Source organism: Trachemys scripta, chromosome 8 (genome assembly GCF_013100865.1).
Source record: "Trachemys scripta elegans isolate TJP31775 chromosome 8, CAS_Tse_1.0, whole genome shotgun sequence".
Classification (NCBI taxonomy): Eukaryota; Metazoa; Chordata; order Testudines; family Emydidae; genus Trachemys; species Trachemys scripta.
In genome coordinates, this window is record NC_048305.1 from 42,264,223 (window position 1) to 42,290,918 (window position 26,696).

The 26,696-nt window shown below is 53.1% G+C and overlaps 1 protein-coding gene across 2 annotated transcripts in view; it reads right to left on the reverse strand.

Annotated features, from left to right (window-relative positions):
• Positions 1 to 6,874: 6,874 nt before the first annotated feature.
• TMEM121 (transmembrane protein 121) overlaps positions 6,875 to 26,696 on the reverse strand; it is a 203,821-nt gene continuing 183,999 nt past the window's right edge. Inside the window, exons 2-3 of one of the 2 annotated variants that reach the window (XR_004646930.1) lie at positions 7,887 to 9,831; positions 6,875 to 7,261 (exon numbers count right to left, since the gene is read on the reverse strand). Coding sequence is in view for 1 of the 2 variants with exons in the window: in XM_034780035.1 (XP_034635926.1) it covers positions 8,075 to 9,013 (939 nt within the window). In the remaining variant the exon portion in view is untranslated. Of the gene's footprint in view, positions 9,832 to 26,696 lie in introns of both variants that reach the window. The other variant, XM_034780035.1, reaches the window with a different exon arrangement.

Below are 26,696 nucleotides of genomic sequence, written 5' to 3' on the forward strand. Positions count from 1 at the left end.
GCCTGAATAAAGCCAGGACAAGGGCCAGAGTCATACTGGTTACACTGTCATTTTAGGGCTAGAGCAGGGCAGCACACAGGCTGATTTTCAGCGGCACTCACACTGTCTGGGTCGTGGCCACCGAGCCGGGGGGCTCTGCATTTTAATTTAATTTTAAATGAAGCTTCTTAAACATTTTAAAAACCTTATTTAATTTACATACAACAATAGTTTAGGTATATATTATAGACTTATAGAAAGAGACCTTCTAAAATCATTAAAATGTATTACTGGCACGCGAAACCTTAAATTAGAGTGAATAAATGAAGACTCAGCACACCACTTCTGAAAGGTTGCCGACCCCTTGGCTAGAGAGAAGACTGGCTCAGTGGTCAGGGTGGTAGCTGAGGACTTAAGAGACCTGAGCTCAACTCCCTGCTCTGCCACAGACTGCCAATGTGACCTGGGCCAAGTCACTTAGCCTCTCTGTGCTTCAGTTTCCCATCTGTACAGTCAGGATAAGAGCTCTACCTCATGGGCGTGTTGTGAGCAGAAATACATTACAGATCGGGAGGCACTCAGGCGCTAGGGTAATGGGGACCATATGGGTGTGACACTCTGTGCCTTGGGGGAACCCCCAGCACCCCATGTTCATCCTTATAATATGATTGTGTGGTATCCAATGCAAAGTTTGTCATGTTGGGTGTCTTCGGAAGGCTCATGATGCACTGAGCATTGTTGTTATAGTAATTGTTGTTACAGTAATGTTATAGTATTGTTGTTGGTTATAATTTCATGTTTATAGTTATAAGGCTGAAAATGTGTCTTCATGGCTTAAAATAAACCCAAGCAAAAACTCTCCAAGAGCAAAAAGTCAGTTCACACCTCATCAGGACATGTATGGGACAAACCCAGCCCAGCCTCACAGGAACAAAGGATGCTGGCCTAGGCAGCAACAAAAGGATCTGTTGGACTCTCGAGTAAGTCACCCCCCTTTTCTTTGGTCAGTTTGAGACTGCGATGAGGTAATGCTCACCTGACTCTGAAGGGAGGGGGGCAAAGCCAAGAGGGAAGAAACAACATGATAAAAGGAAGAGACGTTTGCCATGCTCTTCCTCTCTCTTCCAGCTCCATCTACAGACATCACCACCAAGCGACTGAAGCACTGATTGAAGGGGAGAGCCTGGCTGAAGGGCAACCAGCCAGCCTGTAGTGAGAAGCATCTAAGTTTGTAAGGGCATTGAAAGTGTTAAGATCAGCTTAGAATGTGTTTTTTGCTTTTATTTCATTTGACCAAATCTGACTTTTTATGCTTTGACTTATAATCTCTTAAAATCTGTCTTTTCATAGTTAATACATTTGTTTGTTTATTCTACCTGAAGCAGTGCGTTTGGTTTGAAGTGTGTCAGAGACTCCCCTTGGGATAACAAGCCTGGTACTTATCAATTTATTTGTTAAATTGATGAACTCATATATGCTTGCAGCGTCCAGCAGTCATAACTGGACACTGCAAGACGGAGGTTCCTAGGATTGTGTCTGGGACTGGAGATATTGGCTAGTGTCATTAGGTTTCACAATCCAAGGAGCATCTTACATTTCAGAGGCTGTGCGTGAACAGCCCTGGAGTGGAGGTTCTCATAGCAGAGCAGGGTTGGCTCCCAGAGTCAGGGATTGGAGTGACCTAGCAGATCACTGGTCCAGATAACACCAGAGGGGAATGTCACAATGGGGTCTGTCCACACTGCATTGTAAATCGGGGCTTACAGTTGCTGGACCTGGGTCTCACAGCCATGCTAAGGCATCCACACTGCACTACATAGAACTTCTGACTCAGGTCTCTGGCTTGAGCTATGTCCATGCTGCAAAATGACAGGGCATGGCCCCGAGTTACAGCAGGTCTTGGGCTCTGACTCACCCACCTTGCAGGATCCTGGGTCCTGAGTGCAGGCTGACCCAAGTTAGACTGATTTCCATGTGCACAGAAGCCCAGACAGTGTGCATACTCTGTAAGTGCATACCCTGTAGACAGATAACCAGGAGACGCCAAGGCAGCTATCTGTCCTGGAGTAGTAAGGAGGTTGTAGGGACACCAGCAACAAGCATACCCTTCCTAGGATGGCAAGGAGCGTGCAGCACTGATCCTGCATCCAATGCTTAATTTGTACCAGGGCTGAGCCTACACACCTCTACGCTTGGCAGTTCATAGCTCCAGCATGTCTGGGCTTGCAGTATCAATTCTGAATGTAAAAAAATTATTTGTGCCCCAGCATCTAATCGCTTGTGCCCCGGCACTTCTTTCATTACAAATGAAGCAGAGCCTGTGTAACCCACACACCTCGGGGGGGGGGGGGTGTTCTGTTCTATCTAATGGCACCGAGATCACTTAAAGAGAGAGAGATAAAATAAGTCTACTCTACAGCCTTAGCTAAGAGGCAATTGGCTTTTAGCTCATGTGGTAGAGGTTCATGCACTAAACTCTTGAGGCCCCGGGTTCAATCCCACCCGCCGATGACCGGGGTCTGTCGGTGTTACACCTGCACCAGTTTGTGGCTACAGCTCTCAGTGTTCTCTGTTCAGCTAGAAAATGAGCTAAATTCTACTCTGGCCCTGCTGCTCCCTCTCCCTGGTTGGCAAGAGGATTGGCACCTTCATTGCTTGGGAAGCATTTTGAGCTCCTCTGGAGAAAAGTGCTGGAGATGTGCAAAGAGCTGGGGTCAGGCTGTTACTTTGACATTCCCTTTGCCTGCATGCAGCAGGGAGGTGCAGCAGCTGTGGCTCATGGGCAGTGCTCAGTGAAGATGTCTTCTGCAGAACTTCCCAGCAGTTCCTTTTGGATTGACTGGCCAGAATGAGGGAGGAAGGCACTGAAATCAGACTGCACACTAGCTGCAGGTGCTGTGTCCGATGACTTATGGCAGCCTGGAAGGCATGTCTGTATGAGCCCTTAATGCAGTGGATATCCCTTTGTTCTAATCTTCTGCATTCAGGAGTAACTCTGTGTCCCATAAAAGCTACTGACCCATGTTCCAAATGACAGTAGCCATCATCTGGAACATGGTTAGCGCTCATGTAGCATCTTTATACAGTACCAGTGCCAGAGGCATTGCAGGAATTGGAAGGGTCGGTAGGTTTACCATTCATATATTATGGGAAAAGCTTTAAAAGAATGGGACATAAATTAATTAGACACCAAAAAGAGGGGCAGAATGTTATTAGATATTTGGGAGTTAATTGCACTGATGCTAATCATGATGTATTCTAATGGCATCAGTAGGGTTATCATGTAATTCCAGATTAATTTAGCAATTTAATTCATTTCTGCTAATCCATTTTAAATACCTGCTCTGCTCTCTCTTGCTCTCTCTGGGAAGGGAATGAGATGTCTAATCTCCAGTGCTGCCCACTCTACTCGGGGCCATTTGAAGGTCGTTTGCTTTTTTTCTATTTGCTTTTCTTCTCTCCCTGGTTTTTATCCCAGTGGACAAGCCCCTACAACATCACCCAGGAGGGAAGTGGCCTCCACAGAGTTAACAAACATGGCCCACAGCTACCTCTTCTTGAACAGGGAGATGTGTCCCATGGAGACTAGATTCAGTGTGAGGACAGCTGGGTGGTTGGATGTAGCTGGAGTGGTGTGTCAGCACTACCATGTAGCAGAGGGAATCCCCAACAAGGTAGCAATGCTGAGCAGACTGGAGTGGCTGCTTTCATTAGGAGCCTAGATCCCTGCCCTTGGTTACCTGGATTGGCTGGGCCCTTAGGACTAGCAGCTAATTCCTCAGGCTCAGAACACTCCCCACACTAGATCTGGTACAAGTCCCACAGCAAGATGGAGCATCACTTACTGTTGCCCATGTTCTCAGGGAGGTGGGAGTGGGGGTGGGGGTGGGGGCAGGGAGGGGCGTACTTTTCTGTTTCAAGAGGAACGCAGCAGTCACCAGGTCCATTTAGCACCGATTATACAATCAATTTGGTGACTCTGACCCAGTGTGTGGGCTGCCAGCTAACCATGGGCATCCACACTAACCAGGGACAGCATATCCCCATGTCCCCACAGCCATCTGGGCAGCATCTGCTGTGTGCGGGGAGGTAGCCCTTTTGTTGGGGTGGCAATGGAACCTCATGAAGGTGCTTTGTCTCGTTACATCTCTGAGGAACCCTGGTCACTGAGTAGGCTCGGTCCCAGCTTGTACAGGGGGATGGCTGGGACTGGAGTGGGTGGGGTGAGGTGGGACAGGGCAGAGAGATTGACTGAGAGTGTGTGTGTCGGGGGTGAGGTGTATCTTTTCTTTCAAAATCCCATAGCCATGAGGGCTCACACTAGCTGTTCCTAGATGACCGTGTTGTCGCTGTGGCCTTGTCCCCGTATAGTCAGCGGTGGGAGGTGTCAGTGCAGATTGCCCATTGCTGTGCAGCTAATGAGTGCCGGCTCCAGCTTTCCCAGTACGCTGCAGTGAGACGCGCGAAGTACAGGCCCCCTGGGTGCCCATGCGGACAAGGCTGTTGTCCTGACTAGAGATGAGCTGAAACCAGTCCTGGGCCCAATCCTCTGTCTTGCCCTACCCTGCCCCCCCCCCCCCCGCCCTGGGGTACAGGGAGCTCAGATCCAGGTCTGAACATGGTAACTGGGACAAGTTTAAACTCTCCTGACACTGGGCGAAAGCTCCCACTCGGTGCTCTGTGCCCAAGCCCTGACTGTGATGGGCCAAGCCCAGACCCTGGAGCGGGCATCTGCAGGCTCGATGACATGCAGATCCAGGCCCATCTCTCACCCTGACAGCAGCTTGCTGAGCTCTCTGAAGCAAGAGGAGTGATGGCTGCCTTGGCAGGCTGGCTGTAGAAGACACAGCACTGCCTGCTGGGGTTCCCAGCAGCCTGAGCGTTATGCCTGGGCCCCCCATGCACAAAGAGCAGAGCCAGCCCTGCAAACCCACAGTCTTGCCTGGCTCGGGAACTGGCAGGAACTCCCACCCCTGCTGCCCTCCTCCCATTGCAGGGTGGGGATGGCATGGGGAAAGGGCCTGTGTAGGCGGCAGGGAAGGCAGGGCCCTGGTCAGGGACTGTGGAGCTGCTGCTGGAGGGCTCTGGGAGTATCGCGGGGCTGCAGTGATTTCTGGGTGAAGCCTGGCATCCCAAAGGCTGTAGAAGGGGTCTCCAATCCAGGACAAGGTCTGGTGGTTCGCACGAACTATGAGGAAGAGCGCCTTCGCCACAGGAAGGCTTCACAGCAGAGGCCACAGGGCTGCAGTGGCACCTGACAGGCCGTTTCAGCCCAGTGATTTGGGACTCCTGGGGACAGATGTTATCAGGGCAATGAGTGAGGACATGGAGGCAGCAAGCGGGAGGGTGCAGTGCCCCAAAGGGGGCAGGGCGGCAGTTGGGCCATGGCACTGCGAGGAGGAGTTGTCTGTACATTGTCCTCTCAGGGAAGTATGGCGTGTCCCTAGAGCTCAGTCCGTAGCTACTCAGTGAGCCTCCCACACCTCCTTCAAAGAAAGAGCGTCAAAACCAGCTATGGCTTTCATGAGAACTGAGGTACTGCTGCCCACCCTCTGCCTCCTGCTCTCCCTGGGGGATGTGCGAAGCACTCCAGAGAGCAGGCCATGTTGGAAGTCTAGGCATCTGCGTCTGAAAACATTGCCCCGCCTGCTGAAAGCTATTGGATATCTGCACTGCAGTGGGATGGCCACTGCCTTGGCTGACCCTACAGTTGAACTCAGGTCATCCAGCACTAAAAAGCACATGCTGCTGCAGCACGCGCTGAACAGCCAACCTCTGAAGGGGGTGGTGTGAGGCAGCAACAGACTCATAGCCTTTGGGGGTCAGGAACAGAGGATGACACATACCCCTCATGGTAACAGTGCGTTACAGTAGCACTGTAGCCAGTGAGGATCCGTTATTGCCTGATGGCAAATTGGATTCCATGGGCACCTGATCTGGGTAAATAAGAATCTATGTCATGCCAGCAGTGCCCTGCCATCGCCTCGGTGCCCTGCATTGTCTATTTTCTCCTGAGAAAAGCAGAACGAGAGACTAGTTCACAGGGTTTTGACATAGGGCTTCCTGGGTCAGGGAGGACAGTAGATTCAGCAGCGATGTGCTCTGGGGTGGGGAGGGAAGCGAGTGGCATGACCATGCTATTTTGGGGGTTAGCAGTACCAGCATGGGTGTATTATGGTGGGTAGGGGCAGCAGGAGAGAAATCAGAACATCTGGCCTGTGGGACATTCTGAAATTCCAAAATTTGTTTTCATCCAGTATTAGGATGTAAAGTTGAAATTTTCACAGAATGGAAATTCTGAAAAAAAAAAATCTCATTTCTGAAACATTGAAATAACCTTACTGAAATGTTTCATTTTAATATATTTAAATACCATATAATATTAGAATTAATATTTTATAATGTAATGTAAAAAATCAAACTGAAACAAGAAAATCAGAATGGAACAAAATGGGAAATACAAAATGAAATGAGAAAGTCAAAGCACAATATTTCAGTTTGACTGCCAATCATTTTGAAATTTTTCTATAGAAAAACGTCATCAGAATCAACACATTCCCATAAAACATTTTGCAATCGATGAAACATCATTTTCTGATGGAAAACTGTTCCATCAAAAATTTTTCAGCCAGCTCTAGGCAGCAGAATGAGCAAGCTACGGCACCTGGGGGAGGCCGTGAGACGCATCATGATCATGCTCTCTGGGGAGAAGAGAGCACAGCCATGTGCTTTGGAATCAGGATGGAGTAGCAAGAGAAGATGCTGTGGAGCTTGGAATGCTGGTGGCAGGAAGTGCTGTGGGTTCAGGAGATCCCAAATGAGATGGGATACCAGCAGTGTTGCAGTACTACAAGCCCTCCACATGCCGCCAAACACAGACACAACTACAGATCCATTTGTTCTCACTGGGTTTTTATTTTTATTATTCAGCTGCCCCACAGCTGCTTGTATGAGCCATTTGCCATGCCCAAAGGGGAGAAGATCTGTACATGGTGCTGGTTCCCAGCCCTCCCATGGTCATGTGGCTCAAGCAGCACTTCTTTCCGGTTTATGGAAATATTTTATTTTTAAAAATATAGTAGCTGTGGAAAGCAGCCCTCTTTATAAACGCTGATGCTGGGGTGAAATGCATCGTCATCATCATCATCATTATTATTAGCTTTCATCGGCATCTGCTTCCATTCATGTTGGCCCTGGTTGGATTCACCAGGGCAGCTGCACTGCACCATCTGTTGTAGTCAGGAGCGTTCGCACTGCCAGAGCGAGCGAGAGAGAGATCCTTCTAAAAATAGAAATATTGTGCTGAGTCATTTGAAGTGAACAAGATACATAAAACACCAGCATTAGATTAACATTAGCTTGTCAAATACTGCTCCCCGCTGAGTTGGCTTAGTGCACTAGCAGAGATGGATATCCCTGCTTCCCAACCAGCAGCCTGAGCCGAGTAGCAGGAGAATGAGAGGAGAGACATAGCTGTTTATTGTGTTGGGTGTTACTTTTTGTGTTGTTCCTGCTGGGACAAATAGCAAAGGGAGCTGTTCCAGTGGATTACAAACCAAAAGAAACCAGACCCAACAATGGGGATTCTCAGAAAGGATCAAAGAAGAGTTATAAATAGGGAACAGTAAACACAACCTTTTGAAATAAGACACATCTATAATCACAGGATTAACTGGTGCAAACGCCCCTCCCGCCCATTCCCATTCCATACAAAGGACTCTGGTAACAATATCTTCATTCCAGACTTGGAGCAAAGGTGAGAGTCTTAAGGAACAAAGAGAGAAATCTCAGCATCAGGGAACTTGGTTGGGCAGGGGAGGAGTGGGTGGAAGGAAAACAGAGGGCGTAGCTGGTTCAGGTCCTTTGCAAGTTCATTTGGTTATTCTGGAGAATTCCTAGGGCTATACCTGAGATGAAGAGGTCTAGGAAACACTCCATAGTTTGATTAAAACATGGTAAGTGTTTTGTGCCTGGGAGAGCTCTCCTTGCTGGGACTTGTCCATCACGCATGCCCCATACAATGGGAGAGCAGCTTCTCACCTCCCTACACTCCTCAATGCAATTCAAGCCAATGCTGATGTCCAGAGGTGATCCGTCATGTATCTAGAATTTCCCTAGTGGGTGACTGCTCATGAGAAATTCCCTGTGTACTGTGGATAGTCTGATTGTGAGAGATTGAGTTCTGCTGGAGCTCCAGGGCAATAGCATTCTGGGGGAATTCTTTCACCTGTTTCTTATACTCTAAGAAAGTGCATGCCTTGGTGGCTATAGCAATGATGTTCTTGCCAATAAAGATAGTGGAGACCCTGCTGTCCTGGAACAAGACCATGTTAATGGCCCGGATGAATATGGTGACAATGTTGATGGTGACCAGGCTCAGCACAGGGTAGAGCATCATTTTCTGTGGAGCAATGTGCTCCCCTTGCATGCTAATCTCACTAAGAGAGACACAAGGTAGGATCAAGAGCAGTATGTAACAATAGAAGAACATGAGCCCTTCTGCCCAGATGGGAAGCCCAGTCTTATGTGGCTCCCATAGGTTGGCCTGAATATCTAATATATCCAGCAGATCCAGGGCCACCCAGAAGAGGCGTCCCCGCAGATCCTCCTTCTTCCTGAAGGTTCGTATGTACTCCATGCTGTCTAAGGCCACCAGCACCAGGTAGAGCCCTGGCACACAGATGGACAGGAGCAAGGTCAAAGCCTTCCTGGCCACTGTCTCCAGATTCTTCTTGTCTGCTTTGTAATTCTGAAATATAAAATACAGCTTAATCTCCAGCACAAAGATGTAGAGAAACCACAGGATCATGGCGTAGCCCCGCTTGGCTGTTTTCACCTCAGCCCCCACCCATACTGCCACATAGCGCAGCACGATGAGGAAGCAGATGTCTCCCACCAAGACAATGATGCAGACGCCAATCTTCCGTGGCCCTTGGTTCTGCTCCACCAGGTAGGCATCCATGAAGGCCATGCTGGTCATGATGACAATGGTGGTCAGACACACGTGGCGCTTGTCAGGCGGCGGCAGCACCATGGTGAGGTGAGCTGCCCTCCCTCTCTCTCTCTCGCGCCTCCTTGTTTCACTTCAAGGGAGGAGGCCCATGGGCTGAGTGAAGAGGCTCATCAGTTATAGACAAAGCACCAAGGCCACCAGGAACAACCCCCTATAAAAAGTCCCTGAAAGGACAAAGCAATAGACAATACCGGCTCTTGAGGGTCTTACATCAGGGTGCTGCAGCAGAGAAATGCACCTGGAATTCCAAGTCACCCTTCATAACAGCTGATCCCAAAGGCTTAAATCCAGTAGCTCTGCTCTTTAGGCAGCAAAGCTGGTCCCTCACTGAGTCCTCAGATAGATCCTCCACAACATCGCCTAACACTCTCCAGTGCTGTTCCCAAGGGCTCTGCAGGGGTTAAACACATGGAGTTCACATTAAGAAATGCTCTGCCCCTTTGCTGGGTTTTCCATTGTTGTCAGTAAGAGGGAAGAGAATGTCCCTGCATGGCCTGTGGGCAGCAAGTCAATGTCTCTAATGCACTTCCTGGCACCAAGCCAGAAATTTTCCTCCAGATCCCTGGAAATCAGATTAAATAATCAGGCAAGTGAGTCAGATCTGTACTGCCAGGAGCCAGTCGGGGTATAAGAAAGGCGAAGCAGTTCAGGAAATGGCGCTTTCCTCCTGGTGAATGGCTCAGGAGTCAGAGATTAGGGGCTTTTTACTACCTCAGCTGGGATTCCCCTTTCCCCGTCCTCCGGCAGAAATCTCATTTGTATTATCCATGGTGAACCTAGTTCGTTCTTCCTGGCACTGGGTTTAAATCCTTCACCTCTGGCCCACCATTCACTGCAATCTGTAAGAGACCAAGGAGAACACTGGTTAAGGGCTTGCCAGTCACAGATACCAAGGGTGAAAAGTTGCATTTGTGGAAGTCCCTCAGCTCCAGAGGTGATGTATAGGCTGTGAGCTGGACTCCCTGCTTGTAACTGAGACTCCCCCACACTCAGGCTGCCTTAAACCTATGTTCACCAATGCTACTGGAGTGTGGGGGAGGCTAATGTCCCTCTTCCCTTCAAACACATCTTAAATAAGTACTAATATTAGAACTTATGTGCCTGTGACTCTGGAAGTGCAGAATATCTTTCTATTCAGCAGGGTGGTGCAGTTACATAGATTTGCATAGGAAATATGCATCAAATGGCAGAGGTCTAGAAGCCTCTTTATAAGAACCCCAGCCCTCAGGTGCAAGAGAATCCCTACTGGTCTCTATCGGACAGCAACACAGTGTGATGACTGGCCTATCAATTTACTCTCATTCTGAGCTTAGCTGTGAGAAGGGAGGAGTGGAAGGTCCTAAGGTGTCACAATAACCTAGACAGTTAATGCTGATGGGAAAAGGTGCAAATGAAAAGCCTATAACTTAAGGACCGTGTTAAGCTCATGCCTAGTAAATAGGAACAATGTGAGACTGAAAGTCAATAAGCTAGTATTGGTGTATCTGATATTAGGCCCAATTTGTGGACAAAATAATGAGGGGATGGGCTGTCCACCCACCACTGCCTTCAGGGTTTCCCTTCATTTCTATATCTTTACTAAAAGTTTTAAAAGGCTGTTTAACGGGGTGTTTGCCATGGCACTGAGCAGGTCTTTGTGTACCAAACCCTGAACCTTGTTTAACACAGTTTAATGCTGGGCAGGGTCTGGGTTATGCCAACACTATATATTCCATCCCAATTAACACACCACCACCTTTCAAACAGTGCATACAAAGAAGTATGGGCGACAAGTGCTGTCCCAGAGGCTCTGTGCGCTTGGATGCAGAGGGGCTCCAGCTCAGGAGCTGTACCAGTGTGGAAAGCTAGGGGGCTCCCTTGCTCCTCTGATAGGCAACAGTACATAAGGCCATGGTTCTGCCAGTAGCACAGTTGGGCATCAGCATTCAGGGTAGTAGGGGCTGGGTGATGGCTATGGGGCAGATCACTGCCGCATATGTGGTGGCCCCCAGCTTGGCCAACACACTGGAGGTAAAAACGTGAGTGGCTACAGCTAGAGAGTCAGGCAGCCATGGGTGGGGCTGTAACAAACTCATGTTCTCTGTGGATCAGGTACAGTGGGGAACCTGTAGCACACACTCACCAGTGGGTTACAGAGTCCTGGCCAAACTCAAAGCAAACAGGAAGTTTAGCTTTTACATCATTCTTGTCCCTACGGTCCTAGTGCTGGATATTACAATCTGACCCAGTCTCCCTCTGTACGGGCACCAGTCTCCTGCAAGTGGACCTAATTGCTGGGTTCCATGGGCTTCCAAGCCATTTGGGTCTGGGTAGAATCCAGTCACTGTGTCTAGCTCTGGGATCCTATGGCACACTCCTGGGCTCATGCCCTTCCTTGGGATGTGGGGCACAGCTGCTCTAGACCCCAAAATCAGTGTCAGAGACCTCCCAATCACCCCCATCCCCCAGTCGCTTACACACTGCCCACCTAGGCACTCTGGCCTTCTAGTTTAACTGCTTCACATACAAGGTGGCAGGAAGGCAAGGCCCCCAGGCTTGGCAAAGGAATTTCTTAGCCACAGAGACATTTAAAGCTCTCAAGAGTTACAGCTCTTTGAACCAATGTCCTGTGTCTGATCTTGCCCTTCTGTGCGTCAGAGGTTCTTCAGTGTTTCCAGCTGGGCAGAGTCCCTCCGCTGAGCCCTGGTTACCTATGACAATGCACAGAGCAGAATTCCGCTCTTAAATAGGGGGCCTGTTTCCTGGCCACCAGTCATGCTTGCCCATTGTTCATGGGCTGGGACAGTAGCTGAGAGCCAATCAAAATCATTGGCCCAGCCTGCAGGCTTGATGGCTCATGGTGTTAGCCCTCCATGAGCTGTTTGACGCCATTCCTGGTCAGGGCAGTAGTGTGTAATGCTGTACAACAGAGTCTCTTTGGGCATGCCCAGGTTTATGCAATCACATATTACAACAGCAAGTTCATCATTTGGTACCAACGTATCTCACTGGCACGCACTGAAAAACCAGGATGAAAACATCTCCAAGAGAACAACACCACTCATCCACCTGAAGTGAAACCCATGCTGGGTCTATCTCCTCTGACAACTGGGACTCCTGGGGTTCATGCTGACACCCTGAGCTCCAGTTGTGTAGTCCCCTCAGGTAATGGTAACACAAAATGAGCTCTGGCACCGGCCTGCTGAGCTACTGGAATCCAGGAATTTCAGGAAAAGAACTGACCTTGCCCAGTGCTTTTGGGGAAAGACTATCCAGGATCTCCTCAGGGAAACCTGGGCCAATTTCAGCCTGGCAGCAGGCTGGGTTCTCTGTGGCTTGTGGGAGGATTGCTAATGAAATGGGAAGTAATGTGCTGAGTGGGAATTCACTTCTACAGAGAGGAAGGGAGGGCTAAATTCAGAGGTGATAGGTGAGGTGCTGCCAATCAGCTCCCTTGAGGCTCGGCTAGACCCCCTTTGACCTCTTCTTAGCCACTGTACCAATGTTTCACCTGCCTGCCGAGAGCGCCAGTAAAAGGCATATGTTAAAGTAGTCCCCATATACACTTCACAGAGAATGCTAGGTACAGCTCAGGCAGTTGCTGGGTGAGCTCTCCTCTACTCACCTCTGATTGGCCAGAACCCAGTAACTCGTTCCATGCTGGAGCACATGAATGCCTTGGCACAGGCCTCAAGTTGCTTCACAGATATGATACTCAATTAAGCTTTGGAATGCTTGTGCGGGATATACTGGAATGCAGCCACCTCTGTAGTGAAGCACAGCCACTGTTTAACAGCTCACAGCAACACTGCTCACCAGTTTAAGAATTGGAATTGGCGACGAATACCATATCTATCTGAAGCTGCAGGAAGGACTTAATTACCCATGCTAGAATGAGGGTGGGTCCTGACAGCATTCCATCCTCAACCTCCTTTTACCCTAAGCTAGACCTGTTCTTGTGTAGGGTTATCCTCTTTTGCTCTCAGAATAATAAATAATGATCTTTGTAAACAGAGCAAAATAGGATCCTTACTGATCACAAGTTGATAGCATTTGTGTCTGAGAAGATATGTCCCACCCACATCTCAGTGCCCCATCCTGAGTCATTGGTTCAGTATCTCCTGGGAAGGGAGAGTTCTACTTACCAACTCAGCCTCACCACTTCATTCAGCAGCTAGTTGGAGGTCACACATTCACCACAACTCTACTTAGTTTAGAGGAACAGTTTTGAGCACAGCACATGGGGATCAGATTATTCACCATCTCTGGCAAACAATAGTAGCAGAAAGTTGTAAAGGAAAAAGCTTGGGGGCCAGGTGTGTGCGCCCTGTGAATGTGCCACACAGCAGACTGCAGAATAAAACCTGCCCTGATCCTTCCTCCTCTTCTTCTTTTTGTTTTTGTTCATTTTTTGCAGAGGACTTGTGTTGTAGGTGAAGCATGAGACCAAGCTATCAGACAATGTGTCTTTAACAGAATAGCTATCCCTCTCTTGAGAAAAACTCTTGTTTCTAGAGCGGTCTTTTAACCTGTCCCTAATGCATGCTGCTGTGAACCAGATGTTTCCAACACTCCCCTAGAGGGCCCATGCTCACTGCAAGTCAGAACACACGAATATTGAGGATGATGCTGCAGATGCTCTGCTGAGGAACTGTTTCTAATCAAATCTCTTGCATTTAGCCTCTGCTTGAGCTAACAGCTTCATCATGTCATTCTAGCCAGGTGGCAGGGGTATGATAGCCGCTAACCACACTTGACTGATGGTTTCAGTTGAGCTGGGATTGGGGGCTATAGAGGGGCCTGAGCCGTGCCCACAAATACACATGTAACTCAGCATTTGACTTGGACAATTCATTGAGTGTCTAAGTGAATCTTCATTTGGGCAGGAGTCACCCAGGCTCAGTTTACAACATCGTGGCACCCTGGGCACACCCATATATGGGCTCTGCACTGCAGCACTGCCCACTCTGCTCCTCACCCACCCGGCCCACCTGCTTACCAGACAGTTCTGCACACCCTATAGTACAGCCCCACATAGCCTCTGAAAGGCTTCTCCCCTGTTTGGGGTAGTAGTGGCAGGAGCCATCTGCTGGGGGGCTTGGAGCTGTTCATCTCTGGACAGCTGGGCCTTCCTTCTCCTGAAACCATAACTCCCTCTGTTCAGGCTGGATGGAGCTGCCAAAGCTGTCTGACTGTCTACAGCTTGCAAGTTAAAGTTCTGATTCCTTATCACTTCTATGATGAACTTCACCATGGGCTTACAGGGAACAGTATGAAACAATTTAGCAGGCAGCCCCACATGCCAGACAGTGTCATGTGCAGGTGACAGATCCAGCAGAACAGCGCCAACTTACTTGCCCACCTCAAAGGCATCTTCAGTGTCTTATGTTAGGCAAATAACGTGATTTTGGGTACAGCATCCTCATTTGCAGCCAGCTTGAACAAAGGACAGTTGTGGTTCAATAACCTCATTGCTACACGTCATAATCGGGGTCTCCTTAAGCTTGTATGTGGCACAAAGGAGAGAGATGGGTCGGTAGCTCTGGGGATCTTCCAGCAGTTTTCCTGATTTCGGAATGGCTACAGCCTTTGACCTGCACCAGATTTGTGGGATGCAGTTGACCTGGAAAAATTGGTTGTGACACCGGAGCAGGCAACTTTTGGCTTTGGGGCCTAGGCGAAGAAGAAAAGGACCTAGGGATTACAGTGGTTGAGAAGCTGGATATGAGTCAACAGTGTGCCCTTGTTGCCAAGAAGGCTAGCAGCATATTGGGCTGCATTACCAGCATTGCCAGCAGATTGAGGGAAGTGATTATTCCCCTCTATTCGGCACTGGTGAGGCCACATCTGGAGTATTGCATCCAGTTTTGGGCCCCCCACTACAGAAAGGATGTGGACAAATTGGAGAGAGTCCAGCAGAGGGCAACGAAAATGATCAGGGAGCTGGGGCACATGACTTACGAGGAGAGGCTGAGGGAACTGGGCTTGTTTAGTCTGCAGAAGAGAAGAGTGAGGCGGGATTTGATAGCAGCCTTCAACTACCTGAAGAGGGGTTCCAAAGAGGATGGCGCTCGGCTGTTCTCAGTGGTGGCAGATGATAGAACAAGGAGGAATGGTCTCAAGTTGCAGTGCAGGCGGTCTAGGTTGGATATTAGGAAAAACTGTTTCACTAGGAGGGTGGTGAAGCACTGGAATGGGTTACCTCGGGAGATGGTGGAATCTCCATCCATAGAGGTTTTTAAGACCCAGCTTGACAAAGCCCTGGCTGGGATAGTTTAGTTGGTGTTGGTCCTGCTTTGAGCAGGGGGTTGGAGTAGATGACCTCCTGAGGTATCTTCCAACCCTAATCTTCTATGATTCTATGAAGGAGCTCCATGTGGCTGTAATCCAGGTCTGATGTCTTTCCTCTTTTAATAAACTTTATGGGCTGGTCCAGTTCTTTGGCTGAAAAAGGTGCCACCAGGACTGATTGATGTAGAGCCTGCCACCCCTCTGTAACCTCAGCAACCTTTGCTGCACAGCTGCAAGACTTACCCAAGTTCTGTGTACTGCCATTAGCCACTAGCTGGGATGTGACAGCATTTGTGATGACTGGAAACTTCTTTTTGCCGAGGCTTGAATCGCCATAAAGTCTTTTGATGGTTTGCTAGGCTTTCTGCCTAGAGTGAGTAAAGTCCATCTTTGTAACTCTCTCTCTTCATTGATTGTGTCTGGGCTTGATCCAGTTGTTGAATGATTTCCTTGCTCTCATTAATGGTCTCCTGCTTGTTACCAGCAGATTTGAATTCCTGGTAGAGCTTAATTGCCTCTGATGACTACCCAGGGATATACTCTCAGCGATAGTCTCTAGGGAATCTATTTCTTAGCCATTACCTGAACAAATGTACTAATTTGGTAGGAGTTGTAATAGAAAGAAAGCCTGTGCTTCATTAACAATAAACCTGGCTGGGTGCCTTCGCTACTAATCAGGTCTTGTGGTCTTTGTGGGCAGTTCGATCGAAGTGCGCTGTGTTGGCTCTCTGGCTGAGGCAGCCCACAGAAAGAATACAGACGCAGCCAACGACTGACAACAGAAGGCATTTATATTGACTGGCCCTGGTGCTGGTATTTGCACCAGTGAAATACTGTGCAGCAGTTTGGGGAAGAAGTTGGCATACGCATCACGTGATTCAGAGCTGAACACGGCCACCTGCACCATTAGTGGTTGCCTGAGCTGCACATTAACATCTAATTTCTGTGTTGGCTCAGATAGCTCCCCCAAAACTTCAAGACAAGATGCCGTCACCCTTACAACTGCATGGAGGGCTGTGCCAGATGAAAACAAGCTGCTGCACACAAGGCTGACATGGTTCCAAGAGGTGCAAATAAGCACCGCACACTTCCCACAAGAGCTGCCTGCGTCTGGAAGAAAACAGCTACACTGGCAGTTCCTGCTAATTGCCATGACTGGCTTTGCAACATACATTTATAGTGGACATTCGTGCACTCATGTCCAGTGCTGCTGGTCCAATGCCACAGATGGAGGCTAGTGAACCTACTACAGACTTGGCTAGTAGAACTGATTCTTCTAGCTCAGGCAATAAAGGCTTATGGTCATCCAGAAGTCCCAGGTTCAATACCCCTTGTTAACAGCCTATCCAGAGGTGTGGTGTTACAGCAGTAGCCACTCACTTTATTTTCTCCCTCTCCCCCCAAGCAACAGGAAGGCTCCATCCTCCCCACCTTTGCAGCAGCAGGAGGCATGGTCATCAGTGGTATTGAGTAGGGGACCAGATGGCTGCTACTTTGGTACTATTGGTTGCTTCCCCTGCTGTAGGATGTCTGCATTCTCATGCAGGCCTTAGTGCCTTGGTTACAGTAGGGGCAGTCCCTCCTTTCTGATTGATCTTCCCAGACTTAGGCAGATATCACTGCATGGGTTACACATGGGGCTGTTCCCTCTCTTAAAGCAATTGTATCAGGCTCTCTGAAGACTCAGGCAGACACCACTGCATCAGTTGCACTTGGGTCATGTTCTTAACCTTTTCGTCACAACCACAAGGGCTGGAAACACATTTGTTTTAAAGAAAATCAAGCTGAGATTCTGATGTCATCACATGGGTGGGAGTCAGGGTTCTAGGCACCTGCGTATTGTGCCTGTGTCAAAATCCAAACCTGAGGAAATCACACACCACCATTTTGATAGAGCTGAATAGAGGGATACTGACTCTAAACTATGAGGGCACCATGTACGAGTTGACCTGTTTGCCAAATGAACCATTTTATCAACCATTCTTTCCTGACAAGTCCTTATCAAATAACGTGTCAAAACACATTATAGCCTTTGGATTATTGGTTAATTGTTGGATGATAATTTGATTTCTATATAAAGTTACTCTGATTAGTGACTTAAGGTTTATAAATAGCATACACGCCTGAACAAATTATTGAGGTTTCAGATGTGTCAGAGAACTAGGGGTGGGGGGCAGATACCAGGCCTAGGGAGTTTTTTAGGACACTGAATATATTTTTCTGTCCTCCTTTACACAGGAAAGTGCAATAAACTTGGCAATGTGTATAGAGCCCAGATTTAATAAAACCTGGTTTCTTTCTTGCTTGAGGGAATGAGAAATAGAGAAGCTAGATTTATTGGCTGTCTAGTGGACTTGACACAGACTTTTCTCTGTTCCCATTAATTCCAGGTAATTGCACATGCATATGTCAGGGTTCCCTCCCCACTCTGAACTCTGGGGTACGGATGTGGAAAGCCACATGAAAGACCCCCTAAGCTTATATTCCACCAGCTTAGGTTAAAAATGTCCCCAAGGCACAAATTCCTTTCCTTGACCTTGGATGGTATTGCTGCCACCACCACGTGATTTAAACAAACATTCAGGGAGGGACACTTGGAGCCCTACCTTCCCCAAATATCCCGCCAAGCCTCTTCACCCCCTTTCCTGGGGAGGCTTGAGAATAATATACCAACCAAATAGGTTAACAAGGTGAGCACAGACCAGACCCTTGGGGTTTTAGAACACTAAAAACCAATCAGGTTCTTAAAAGAAGAACTTTATTATAAAAAAAAGTAAAAGAAGCACCTCTGTAAAATCAGGATGGAAGGTAATTTTACAGGGTAATAAAAAGACTTAAAACAGAGGATTCCCCTCTAGGCTTAACTTTAACGTTACAAAACAGGAATAAACCTCCCTCTTAGCATAGGGAAAATTCACAAGCTAAAACAAAAGATAATCTAACGCATTTCCTTGCTATTACTTAAAATTTCTGTAATTTTAGATGTATCATTTCAATAGGAGCTGGATTACCTGCTTGGTCTCTCTCTTTGTCTCCAGAGGGAACACACAGAGAGAACAAACAAAGCCTTCCCCCCCACCCAGATTTGAAAGTATCTTCTTTCCCCATTGGTCCTTTTGGTCAGGTGCCAACTAGGTTATTTGAGCTTCTTAACCCCTTACAGGTAAAGGAGGGATTTTATGCTACCCTTGGCTGTATGTTTATGACAGCATATATGTAGTTATGCACCCAAGGAGCCAAAATAGCTTATAGAATGAGAAACTGGGTCTCAGACAGCAAATGACTTTGTCAAGGTAAATAAGTATGTCACTGGCTAAGACAGAACCTGAATTCTGGTCTTTTGAGTCGCTGGACAATGCCTTAACCACAAACCATTCCTCCTGCATCATGTGTTTATAGGTGGTTTCCCTGCACAGACCTCAGAGAAACCACTTCTCCAGCATCACACAGCAAACAAGGAGTAGAGGAGTGTACCTATTGGGTTCCGGGAAGTGGGCGGGCGTAAGCCCGCCCACTGCTAAAGGATCTCCCCACAGCCTAAGGGGAAGATCCACAGGACCTGGAACTCAAATAATTACGGGGGACAACTAATGTAAAAACAGGGACAGGAGTGTGGTCAAAGGGTCAAAAGAAGAGAACCAGACAGGGACACCGAGCAGAGAACCCCGGACAGCGCCCACTGCTCCTCAAAGGCTTCAAGGGAGCCAGTGGACGCCGCCCAGAGGAACTCTGCCCGGATACGTGAACGAACAGAGGATCGGAAACAGGCCCCGCAGTCACAGGCACCTCCATCGGCCAACCTCCTCTCCCTGGTTTTATAGATGGCCTGTTTAGCCAGTGCCAAGAGGAAGTTGACCAGGAGGTCCCGCGACTTTGTGGGGCCACGGATAGGGAGTGCATAAATGAGAAGGTGAGGGGAAAAGTGTAACCAAAAACGTAACATAATATCGGTGAGGAGCCGGTGTAGGGGCTGCAACCTGGCACACTCTAAGTAAACGTGAGCCAGGGTCTCCCTCACGCCGCAGAAAGGACAGGTGTCCGGGACTAGGGTAAACCGCGCCAAGTACACGCCCGTGCTCACGGCCCCATGAAGGAGCCGCCAGCTGATATCCCCGGCGGGCCTCGGGACCAGAGTGGAATAGAGGCTGGCCCACCGGGGCTTCTCACCCTCGACAGGTGGCAGGAGGTCCCGCCACTTTGTATCGGGGCGGGACACGAGGGTGAGGAAGTGAAGAGTGTGGAGCACAAGCGTGTATAGATGTTTCCTTGGCGCGGTCAGGAAACGAACCGGCTGCAAGTCGTGCAGCCGGCTCACGGAGAAGGGGCGGGGGGGCCGGTTGGGTCCACGGGGCAGGGGCTCAATGAAAAGGTCCGGAGGGCCAGGGGTGGAGGGTGGGCGGGGCGTGCCCTCGTGCAGGATCCGGTCGAGGCAAACCCGAGCAGCGGGTGGCAAAGCGGCCTTCACCTCCTGAAGTACGCACTGGGGAGTACAAGGCCTGGAGAGCCCCATACGCCGAGCGAGCGTCAGGGGATCCAGCCAGTCTCCCCGGTCGTAGTCCAGGAGGTCTCCGACCCTAGTGACTTCTGCCAGGACCAACCTCTGGCGCACCGCGGGGGACTCCGCCACCTGCACACGGAGCTGGGGATTGTGTAGCAGGGGCTCCGCGAGGAGATCTGCCCCCTCGGTGGCCGCCACGGACCTGGTCGCTGAGAACAGTTTCCAGGTCCGGAGGAGGTCCTGGTAGAAGACCGGCAGCCCAGAGAGGTCTCGCGGAAGACCTCTCGGATCGAGATAAAAGAGCTGCCGGTCATATCGGAGCTCTTGGAAGCGGCGCAGGAAGGCGTGCGCCAATACGCTCCACGCCGGATTACCTGCACCATAAAGGAGCCTCTGCAGGGCCTGGAGGCGGAAGACATGGACCTGAGTGTGGAGGCACTTCAGGCCCTGCCCTCCCTCCTCCAGGGGCAGATGGAGGACCCCTGCAGAGACCCAGTGCAGTCCTGGCCAAAAGAACTCCAGAATCACCCTCCGGAGGTCGGCCAGGAAGCCCGGGGCCGGGACCAGGGTGTTGAGACGGTACCAGAGCATGGACAGGACTAGTTGATTGAGTACCAGTGCCCTCCCGCGAAGGGAGAGGCACCGGAGTAGTCCTGTCCATTTCCGGAGCCGCTCCGTCACCCTGCCCTGTAAACCTTGCCAGTTCTCCGGCGGAGACGGATGCGTGGCAGAAAGGTAAACGCCGAGATAGAGCAGCGGACCCGCGCTCCACCTGATGGCCTGAAGCGCGGGTGGGAGGGAGCTCGCCTGCCACCCGGCCCCTACCACCAGGCCAGAGCTCTTGACCCAGTTGACCCGGGCGGAGGAGGCCGCCGAGTACACCGTTTGGCAAGCCTCCACCCGCACCAAGTCGCCCGGGTCCTGGACCACGAGGAGCACATCGTCGGCATACGCCGACAGGACCAGCCGCAGCTCCGGTTCCCGAAGCACCAACCCCGTCAACCTCTTGCGGAGGAGACAGAGGAAGGGCTCGATCGCCAGAGCGTACAGCTGGCCCGAGAGGGGGCACCCCTGCCGCACTCCCCGCCCGAAGCTGACCGGCTCGGTCAGGGTCCAGTTGAGCCTGACCAGACACTCTGCGGAGGCGTACAGCACCTGGAGAAAACCCACAAACTGGGGTCCGAAGCCTAACGCCTGCAGAGTGCCCAGGAGATACCCGTGGTCCACCCTGTCGAACGCCTTCTCCTGATCCAGGGACAGGAGGGCGAACGACAGACCATCCCTACACCCAAGTTCCAGAAGATCCCGGACCAGGTAGAGGTTATCAAAGATACTACGGCCCGGGACGGTGTAGGTCTGGTCTGGGTGGATCACGTCCTCCAGCACGGACCCCAGCCGCAGCGAGATAGCCTTGGCTACGATTTTGTAATCCGTGCTGAGGAGCGAGACGGGACGCCAATTCCGTAAGTCGAGGAGGTCCCCCTTCTTCGGCAATAAGGTGAGCACGGCTCGCCTGCACGAAAGAGGGAGGACCCCGCTTCGCAAGGCCTCGGCCCAGACGGTGACTAGGTCCGGGCCGAGGACGTCCCAGAACACGCGGTAGAACTCCACGGTCAGCCCGTCCATGCCCGGAGATTTATTGGTGGGCATGCGGCGGAGGGCTTCCGAGAACTCGGCCAGAGAGAGAGGTGACTCCAGCCGGTCCCGGTCGCCCGCGCTGACCGTTGGGAGTCCGTCCCAGAGCACTCTGCAAGCGGTAGGGTCGGTCGGATCCGGGGAGAAAAGGTGTGCGTAGAAGGCCCTGGCCCTCTGGCACATCTCCACCGGATCCGTAAGAGGGGTGCCGTCCTCCGCTAGGAGGCAGGTGACGTGCTTCTTGGCCCCCCTCCTTTTCTCCAGGGCGTAGAAGAAGCGGGAGCCGCGATCCATCTCCCGAAGGAGGCGGATGCGGGATCGAACAAAAGCACCCCGGGCCCGATGATCGTCGAGGGCCCGGAGCTCCTCCCGCTTCTCCCGGCACGCTCCGCAAAGGGATGGATCCTCAGGGCTGGCGGCCAGACGCCTCTCTAGCTCCAAGACCTCCCGTTCCAACTGCTCTATCGCCGCATCCCTCCGTCGGCTGGCGCCCCGGGTGTAATCACGGCAGAAGAGCCGGGCGCGCACCTTACCTAGGTCCCACCAACGCCGCGCCGAGGGAAAGGCACGCCACTGCCCTCGCCAGACCAGCCAGAACTCCCGGAAGGACGCCACGAAGCCCACATCCTCCAACAAGCTATTGTTAAAGTGCCAATAGGCCGGCCCCGGCCTCTCCGCACATAGAGAGGCCGTCACAGTGACTAAATGGTGATCAGAAAAGGGGGCCGGCCGCACGTGACGATCTACAGGGAGTGACGATCTACAATCTCCCGGAGGACGTCCGCGGCGGCCGGGCACTGCTCGGTCCCCGAGCGGTCCCGCTCCTCGAGGGTAGCGTTGAAGTCCCCGCCCAGAACCAGGCACTCACGAGGATCCAAGGAGCCGAGGAAGGCGGATGCCTGCTGATAGAAAGGCAGCCGCTCCGGGCCCGATGTCGGGGCATAGACGTTGACAAGATTGACCACAAGCCCCTCCATACGGACCCGGAGGTGCAGCAGGCGGCCCGGCACAACCTCGGCAACCCCCAGCACCTCGGGCCGTAGGTCGGGAGAGAACAGGGTAGCCACTCCAGCCGTACGAGCTGTGAGATGGCTAAAATAGACCCTGTCCCCCCACTCCAGCCGCCAGCTGTCTTCGGCGGCCGGATCCGTGTGGGTCTCCTGCAGGAAAATCACAGAGTACCCCCCTTCCCGAAGGAAGGAGAGCACCTGGCACCTGCGGAGACCCACCCTACAGCCCCGGGTGTTCAATGTTGCGAAAGAGAGAGGTGGCATGAGGAGGGCTGGGGGGGGTCCTCGCTGGCAGGGACGCTCGCGGCCCCCATTGGGCCGCGCAGCAAACCGTGACCCACCCCGAAGGTGAGCAAGGAGTCACGGAAGCTGCGGACCCGCTGGTAAGCCGCAGCACCCTGCTTCCCGGTCCTTTTACCCTCCCCCATGAGGGCCCTCGCGGCCCGGAGGATCTGGTGGAAATCCCCCCATCGCTGGAGAGCGAGCGGCACCTTATTGCGGGAGCCACGCACATCTTCTAAAAACTCCCGCAGCTCTTCTCGCAGCGTATGGGGGGGTGGGGTCACTGGCTGCAGATCATCCCCCGTTGGGGCCCCTGGCTCAGCCCCGTGGCCCACTGAGACGGGCAGGCAAGGGGCGGACCCTCGACGTGGCGCCCGATGGACCGGCGCCACACGGTCCGCCTCAGACCCCGGCTCAATGGGGGGCGGCGGCGGAGGGAGAAGAGCAGCCCCTAGTGGGTCGGGACTGGGGAACACAAAGGCCGCTCCCTGGGGGTCACCCTCTGGGAAAGAGAAAGAGACATCCCCAGAGGCGGCAATGGCATCGTGGGAGGTGGAGGGGACAGGGCTGGGGTCAGGAGTAGGAGTAGGGCCGGGGGCAGGAGTAGGGTCGGGAAGAGGGACAGAGGCGGGATCCTGGGCCCCAGGAGCTGGACAGCTGGAAGGTAGCTCCTCTCGGTCGGGCCCAGGGGTCTGAGGGTTAGGGAGGGGGTCCCCAGGGATGCCGGGCTCAGGCTCTACGGCAGATGGAACAGCCACGGCAGCAGGTGGTGAACAATCTGCAATGGGGCCCCCACTCGGGAAGGAACTCGGTTGCCCCACACCAACAAGGGATACCCCTGGTAACTCGAGTCCCGGCCGCGAGGCACCGGCCGTCGCCTGAGGAGGCTCGGCGGCCGTCAGTGAAGTGTCACCCGCAGCCGGGCAGGGCAAGGAGTCCAGGGGTTCCTCGAAGGCAGGAGCAGCGGTCAGGGGAACAGGAGACGCAGAAAGGGGGGTTGAGGTGAGAGCGGCCAGATCGAGGCCCGCTGGCAAAGGGTCGTCCTCCCCCTGGGTGACCGGGGTCAGACCCAGGGCCTCGATCTCCTCATAGATAGAGGGCAGCTCACCTCCCACCACCCCGGGATCATCCCCGCTAGCACCCGAGGCGACGCTCGCCTCGAGCATCGCAGAGGGTATAGGTGGCAAGGGGGTAGGAGGGGCTGCAACGTGGGCCTCCGCGAGGAAGGACCGCGGAGAATGGATGGCGGCATCCTCCGGTGCTGCCACAGCTTCCCCAACCGGCAACGGTAGATGTAATGCACCCGCGGGCAAAGCGGAAGGCTCAGCAGCGGAGCCCCCCTTCCTGGTTTTCCGGGGGGCCTCCGCACCGGATGGCAGGAGTGGAGCTCGAGCCTTCCGCTTGCCCCGCTTTCCCTGTACTAGGGTCCAGCCCTCCATGGCATCGTCTGCGGGCTGGGTGACAGGGATTGGGTCGGGGGGCAGAGATGACGGCTTGAGGACCTGAGGAGGTAACAATGGGGCAGTAGGAGGGGGGGCAGAATCCCCCTGGGGAGGGCCCTCTCTCGCGCCCGGCAATACCCCCACCGCACCCTCCTCTACAGGCCCCGCCACAGTGCACATAGCAGAGACGGGGCTCTCTCGCTCATCTGGGCATGGTGGGGGAGATACCCCTTGAGCCCGAGCGGGAGCAGTGGTGGTCCGAGAAGGAGGAGGGGCGGCTCCGGGTACCGGGCAACTAGGAGCGCCAGCAATGGTGGGGCTGGCACTCTGCCGGGGCTCGGGGGTCCCGGACGCTCCTCCGTGCCGGGCCAAGGGGCAGTCCCTCCGGACGTGCCCTATCGCCCGGCAGAGGTAGCACCGGGCCTCCCCCGTAGAATAGTACACCCGGCAATGGGTCCCCCGATAGGGGACCAAGAAAGACCCCTCAAGCGCCTCTCCAGCACGTGCCGCCGGCGGCAGTTGGAGCTGCACGTGCCGGCGGAACGAGAGGACGTGACGGAGGGCGGGGTCCTTGCAGCCTAGCGAGAGAGGGCGAACGATGGAAATAGGTTTCCCCAGGGTGGAAAGGGCGGGCAGCAGGGCGACATTGGGAAGGTAAGGAGGAACAGAGGTAAGGACCACACGGACACCCAGGTCCTCTAGCGGCTCCAGGGGGACGAATACGCCCCCCACCGCCAGGCCTTTCTCCACCGCCTCTTGGGCGGCGGCCTCCGAGGCAAGGAAAAAGACAACCTTGCCATACATTTTGGAGGCCGCCACGATGGCCGCGGGCCCCACCACCCTCGCCAACGCCCGCACGTAGGTCTCCACGTGCGGCGAGGCGGGCACCTGGAGGCAACGGATGCCATGCCTCCTAGTCAAGGTGGGGAAGGGGCCCAGGCCACTATAGTTGGAAGCGGAGGCGGTGGATGGGCGAGATGGCATACCGGTGGCCGCTGCCACCTGGGCATACGCCCTAGGGGCTGGGGGAGGGGCACCCGCAGAGCTGGTGGAGGGAGCAGCGGGAAGGATTGTTGCGGCCGGTGGCAGGGCCGCAGCAGTGGAGGCAGCCCCTGCCATGGAGGGCCCAGTCTTTTTAGCGGGGCTCTTTCCTTTTTTCTTGCCCTGGCCTTTCCTGCCGGCTGGGGCAGCTCCCCCATAATTGGAGGGAGCTAGGGACGTGGCAGCAGCGGAGGTCACCCCGTCGCCTGCCGCTGCCAATGCCGCAGTGGTGGCAGGTGGCTCGGCAGCGGAGGTTGAGGTAGAGGCTAAGGGGACAGGCGGGGGAGGGGTGGCGGGGCCTACTTGGGGGGGCTCGCCCGCCGTGTTCCCCTCCATATTGAGCAGGGAGGGAGGGAAAAAACACACTGGAGAAAAAAGGGAGGGGCGGCTAAAGGAAAGGCAGGTCAACCACTCCTCCCCGCTAGGCTGCAGGCAGGGGAGGAGGGCACCGAAACACAGGGAGATGTGGGAGTATCAAGGGCTTAGGGGGGACAATCACCGACACCGGCTCCTCTAGTTACACTAAGGGAGGGAAGGTCACAATAACAGAAAGGGGTGCAGTGATTAACCAAAATGTGACGGGGGGCACAAGCACACGGGAGGGGGCATGGGCACACGAGGGGAAAGGTCAATCAGGGCAAGGGGGGCGCAAGGGAGCAACAAGGCTGGGAATGGGGCAGAGGAACCGAAGGGCTAACCGCAGGGCTGGGGTGGGACAACGAAACCAAACTACAGAGGGAAAGGGGCGGGGCAGGCAAACAAACTGAAGCTGGGGAAGGGCAAAAGCCTACAGAGGGCAAAGGGGGTAGGCAGCAAAGGGCAAAGCTGGGAGGCCTGTTGCAAAAGGGGAAGGGGTCAGTCCAGGGGGGGGTAGGTGCGCCCACGAGCGCTTGCGAAAAGTCAATGTGCGGGCCGCCTGCCCGCCGCTGCAGGCCCAAACGCTGTCAGTAGGGCGTGGCAGGCCAGGAAAGCAGCAGAGTCCCAGAGGCAGGAGCGGAGGCAGATGGGAAATGGGCTGTGGGGTTGGTGGTGGAGGGGGCAACGGTGGTGGTGGGGGTTTGGGGGGGGGACACACAGATGGACCAGGGGGCAGGCTCCACGCCACACCCCCTGTGTCCCCACAAACACAGTCTAGACCCCCACCACTAGAGCACAGTTCGAAAATTACTCAGTCCAAAACAGCCCCCTCCACAGTGGTCTCCAGAGTCTCATGCGCTCCCCCAGCAGCCGATGGACCGCGCAGTCCTCTTCCTCCACCTCCAGGCTCTAGCAGCTCCCCAGGACACGCACAGCGGTAGCAGCAGCAGCAGCTCCGGCAACCCTGGCAGCCAGGCAGGAAGGACCTCCCCACAGGTGGTAGTGCTGATGGTGAAGGTGGGGGTCTTAGCTTCTCCCTCCAGAGATGGTGGGGAGGGGGGGCTGGCCGGCAAGGCCCCCCCACCCCTGACTCAGCAGCAGTGGTAGCAGCAACAGCAGCAGCAGTCTAGGGAGGGAGCTCTAGCCAGCAGCAGCGCAGGGAGTAAGGG